We start from the raw sequence: 4,516 nt of genomic DNA on the forward strand, positions 1-4,516 counted from the left end.
GGATTCGAACCTGCCACCTTAGGTGTATGTGGCTGGCGCCTTAGCCACTTGAGCCACAGACGCCGAGCCGAGACATTTACATTTCATGCCATTTTTACTATTCTGTACTTTGTACAGATATTATAGTAATAGTTTTTGATACTATAGTAATAGTAATAGTTCCAGTTCTCTAGTTAAGGAAGGAAAGTAAGAGGGACCAGCAACTGTTACCATGGCTTCCTTGCCTTCTCAAAGGGGACCCTCTCACCAAAACCACCAAGAGTCCAAGCATTTGGACCCTAAATAACAGGATTAACTGATTTATCCACATGCATGCCTCAATCACAATTCTGTTGCCCCCACAGGTTCGGGGTGAGGGGACTGGTATGCTGGGCTCGTTAGCCCTGCCCCTCTCGGAGCTCCTCACAGCTGAACGGCTCTGTTTGGACCGCTGGTTTACATTCAACAATGGTCAAGGGCAGGTGCTGCTGAGAGCACAGCTAGGAGTAAGTGCCAGGAGATGGTGGGCAGGCTGAGAGGGAGGGCAGGAAGGCCTTTCCTACTGGGGAATGGTAGGGGTATGGGAACAAAGGGCTGTGTCTGAGAGCCATGGCACTGGGAGAACTCTGCCAGCTCACAGCTTTCTTGCCCCCAGATCCTAGTGTCCCAGCACTCAGGAGTGGAAGCTCATAGCCACAGCTTTAGCCACAGCTCCTCATCTCTGAGTGAAGAACCAGAGATTTGGGGAACACTCCCTCCTAATACCTCCTCAGCCCCAGAGCTCCGGCAGCGCCTAACACACAGTGACAGGTAAAGGGCTGGGACAGAAAGATCAGGCAGAGTCGGGAATATACAGTGTGAGTCAAAGGAGCACTAGGCTCTGCCTTTTCCCAAGCCTGTCACCATCTCTCCACAGCCCCCTTGAAGTTCCAGCTGGGCCTTTAGGCCAGGTGAAACTGACGGTATGGTACTATAGTGAAGAACGAAAGCTGGTCAGCATTGTTCACAGTTGCCGGTGAGACTTCATCCTCCTGTCTTCTCTGTTCCCTCTGTCCCTTCCCTTGAGCTACCTTATCACTCACTTATATCCTCCTGTTGAAGGGCCCTTCGACAAAATGGACGGGATCCCCCAGACCCCTATGTGTCACTGTTACTACTACCAGACAAGAACCGAGGCAGCAAGAGGAAGACTTCACAGAAAAAGAGGACTCTGAGTCCTGAATTCAATGAACGGTCAGTCACTGGGCATGTAGCTGGAGAGATGGCAGGCTGCAGAAGGACCCCGGCCCCTAACACCCTGTAATCCCCCAGGTTTGAGTGGGATTTGCCCTTGGATGAGGTCCTTAGGCGAAAGCTGGACGTCTCCATCAAGTCTAATTCCTCCTTCATGTCAAGAGAGCGTGAGCTGCTGGGCAAGGTAGGAGGGCAGGATGGGCAGGGCAGGGGTAAGAGTTGGAAGCTGTTGGTACCAAGGCTGTAGCCCCTGTTGGGAAGGAAGCACCCCAGGTGGTACTTTAGAGGCAACTCTGTCACCTCTGCTGTGGCTGGGATCAGGAGTGTGATCAGGGGATATGGTTTTTAAGAGACATCAAAATAACGTCTTGTTCCCTACCATCCGCCAATACAGGTACAGCTGGACCTAGCAGAGATGGACCTTTCCCAAGGCGCAGCCCAGTGGTGAGTATCAGGGTCAGTGTGTCTGGATATTTAAGTAGGAGAAATCTCAATCACAGGAAAGGAAAAAGGATGCAGTCTGGGCTGGGAACCACAGATTCTATGAAGTGTAGGAGCCCTTGGTCATGTCTCATTTAGAAGAGGACACAGAGGCTAGGCACCTATAGCACAGTGGTTATGGTGCCAGCCACATACACCAAGGGTGGCAGGTTCAAACCCGGCCCAGGCCAGCTAAACAATGACAACTGCAACAAAAAATAGCTGAGCACTGTGGCAGGCACCTGTAGTCCCAGCTACTTGGGAGGCTGAGGCAAGAGAATCGTTTAAGCCCAAGAGTTAAAGGTTCCTGTGAGCTGTGACACCACACACTATCGAGGGTGACATAGTGAGACTCTGTCTTAAAAAAAAAAAAGAAGGGCGGCACCTGTGGCTCAAGGAGCAGGGCACTGGCCCCATATACCGGAGGTAGCAGGTTCAAACCTGGCCCGGCTAAAAAAAAAAAAAAAAAAGAGGACACAGAGTAGTCATCTTTCTATCTAAGCCCTCTCTGTTTCCATAGGTATGACCTAATGGATGACAAGGGCAGCTCCTAGGAGCCAGTGATTACCAGCCTGGTTCCACCGTGTCATCTTACCTTGCTGCACACTTGTCACCGCTCAATGTGATGAGCCTACAGCTGGGGTCTGGGGGCAGAGCCTGCACCCCCAACCCTTTCACCTTCCAGGCCTATACCAGGGCCTTTGCCTGACCAAAGAGAAGGACCACATGTTTCCTTTTACTGCACGGCCTTTATCCTTCTGGGCTCCTGGGGCAGGGACCTGAGCTGGCTGCTTCCTGCTCTGCCTGCACATTGTCCTCCCTCCCCACTCCTCAGGGCCTTCTGTACCTGTGCCTGGCCACTGGCAGCACCAGCAGTGGCATTAGATTATGCCAAATATCGCTTCTGGAAGCATCTGTCTTCTTTAAGTGCATGCTCACCTTCTTCCCTACTTTGAGCAGTCAGGGAGGATAACCATGGTGGGGGGGGGTGAGGTCTAAGCTAACCTCTCAAGCTGTGAGCCCATTGCATGTAGCATCTGTACAGCAGCCTGAGCCCCCTTGTCCAGTACTGTCCCCCCTTGCCTCAAGCCTATCCTGAAAAGTATACCTGCTGTGATAGCTGGGGTCAGCCTCTTAATTCACTCTGGGAATAGGGGACACCTGAATTGTACTGAAGCCTCCAAATAATGAGATTCAGTCTTAGAGCCCCTAGTGGGTGATGTGCAGGGGGCCTTGGAGGACTCAGGACAGCAGGGCCAATTTTTTTGTCCAAGTGCCTGGGCTGTTAAACTCACTGACTAGAACTGAACCTAGTTTTGCACCAACTCTGCCAATCCACTGTATCTTACATTAAACGTTATATTCAAGCCAGCATGGTTCTCTTCCTTAAAAACAGGGAAGCCAAGCTATTGCTTAAGAATTCAGGGGTCCGGCTTGGCACCTGTGGCTCAAGTGGCTAAGGTGCCAGCCACATACACCTAAGGTGGTGGGTTCGAATCCAGCCCGGATCCGCCAAACAACGATGGCTACAACCAAAAAATAGCCAGGCGTTGTGGTGCGCGCCTGTGGTCCCAGCTACTTGGGAGACTGGGGCAAGAGACTTGCTTCAGCCTAGGAGTTGGAGGTTGCTGTGAGCTGTGAAGCCACGGCATTCTATCCAGGGGGATAGCTTGAGGCTCTGTCTCAAAAAAAAAAAGTAAGGAATTCAGGGGTCCTCAAACTTTTTAAACCGGGGGCCAGTTTGCTGTCCCTCAGACCGTTGGAGGGCTGGACTGCAGGCCCCAGGACGAGTCGGCTGCTAAGCAGGACAGGCAGCGGTGTCAAAAACACCTGGTGGGCCGGATAAATATCCTAGGCAGGCCACATGTGGCCTGTGGGCCATAGTCTGAGGACGCCTGCTTAAGATGTTTATTCTGTCAACAGCTTTTATTCAATTCATGAGTCATGTCAGTTTAATTGATGATCAAAACCTACCGAGGTTGCAGCCACCAAGAACAGGAAGGACAGTCAAGGGGCCTGTGTGAAGTAGCTGCTATTGAGTTTCAGGTGAGTGAGACTTGGTTCCACTCATAGAGATGATGTCTGTTACTAGCCCACTTGTCTCACTACTGTGACCACTCTAGGGAAGGATCCCTGTCTGGTAAGCCTAGAAGCTCTTGAGTGTCTCAGTGCTATCAGGGCCTGCTCAGCTACATCCAGAAGGCTTCCGGTTCATCTGACAGGCAGCGAACTGAGAAATATTTTGTACCCATTTGATCTGCTCACTTTGAACTCTGCTCCTTGTAGGAGTTTTTCTGGAACACAAGCTATAGAAGCTGTGCTCTATCTGTTCTAACGGTCCAGTGAAAGAGTGAGATGGATGAAGAGTTAATACTAAAAATAAGGTCACTGGAATAGGAACTTGGGGATTTTATAACTGTCTCAAGGGACTTTATCATCTCTGGAAGAACATAAACCTTAGGATGCTGCCCCCAGGGAGGAAAAGGAAGTCTTGGAAAAGGACTAAGTTTCGTTCCATTTAAACTCCATGATGTCCACTAACTCAGCTGTGGTGTTCAGTGGCTCTTTTGTACTGGTTTCACTGCCATCTCCACTTCCTTTTCATTAACTTAAGAGGCTCCCCATGAACAAGACGGTCTCAGTTCCTATACCCCCTCCCCTTCCCTGCTCCTGAATCTTAGGGGCAAAAACAGGGCAGAGAGGTGGCACCTGTAGCTCAAGCGGCTAAGGCACCAGCCACATACACCAGAGCTGGTGGGTTCGAATCCAGCCTGGGCCTGCCAAACACTAACTACAACCAAAAATAGCCAGGTGTTGTGGCGGG

The 4,516-nt window shown here is 50.9% G+C and overlaps 1 protein-coding gene across 1 annotated transcript in view; it reads left to right on the forward strand.

The window, feature by feature from the left end:
• The window catches only part of ESYT1 (extended synaptotagmin 1), a 21,719-nt gene extending 18,656 nt beyond the window's left edge, over window positions 1-3,063 (forward strand). The window contains exons 24-30 of the mRNA XM_012805505.2: window positions 345-485; window positions 635-789; window positions 896-994; window positions 1,081-1,212; window positions 1,291-1,396; window positions 1,607-1,656; window positions 2,213-3,063. Of these exons, the coding sequence (XP_012660959.1) occupies window positions 345-485; window positions 635-789; window positions 896-994; window positions 1,081-1,212; window positions 1,291-1,396; window positions 1,607-1,656; window positions 2,213-2,246 (717 nt within the window). The 3' untranslated portion in view covers window positions 2,247-3,063. The remainder of the gene's footprint in view (window positions 1-344; window positions 486-634; window positions 790-895; window positions 995-1,080; window positions 1,213-1,290; window positions 1,397-1,606; window positions 1,657-2,212) is intronic.
• The last annotated feature ends 1,453 nt before the right edge of the window (window positions 3,064-4,516 follow it).

Source organism: Otolemur garnettii, unplaced genomic scaffold (assembly GCF_000181295.1).
Source record: "Otolemur garnettii isolate 467f Iridium unplaced genomic scaffold, OtoGar3 scaffold00043, whole genome shotgun sequence".
Classification (NCBI taxonomy): domain Eukaryota; kingdom Metazoa; phylum Chordata; class Mammalia; order Primates; family Galagidae; genus Otolemur; species Otolemur garnettii.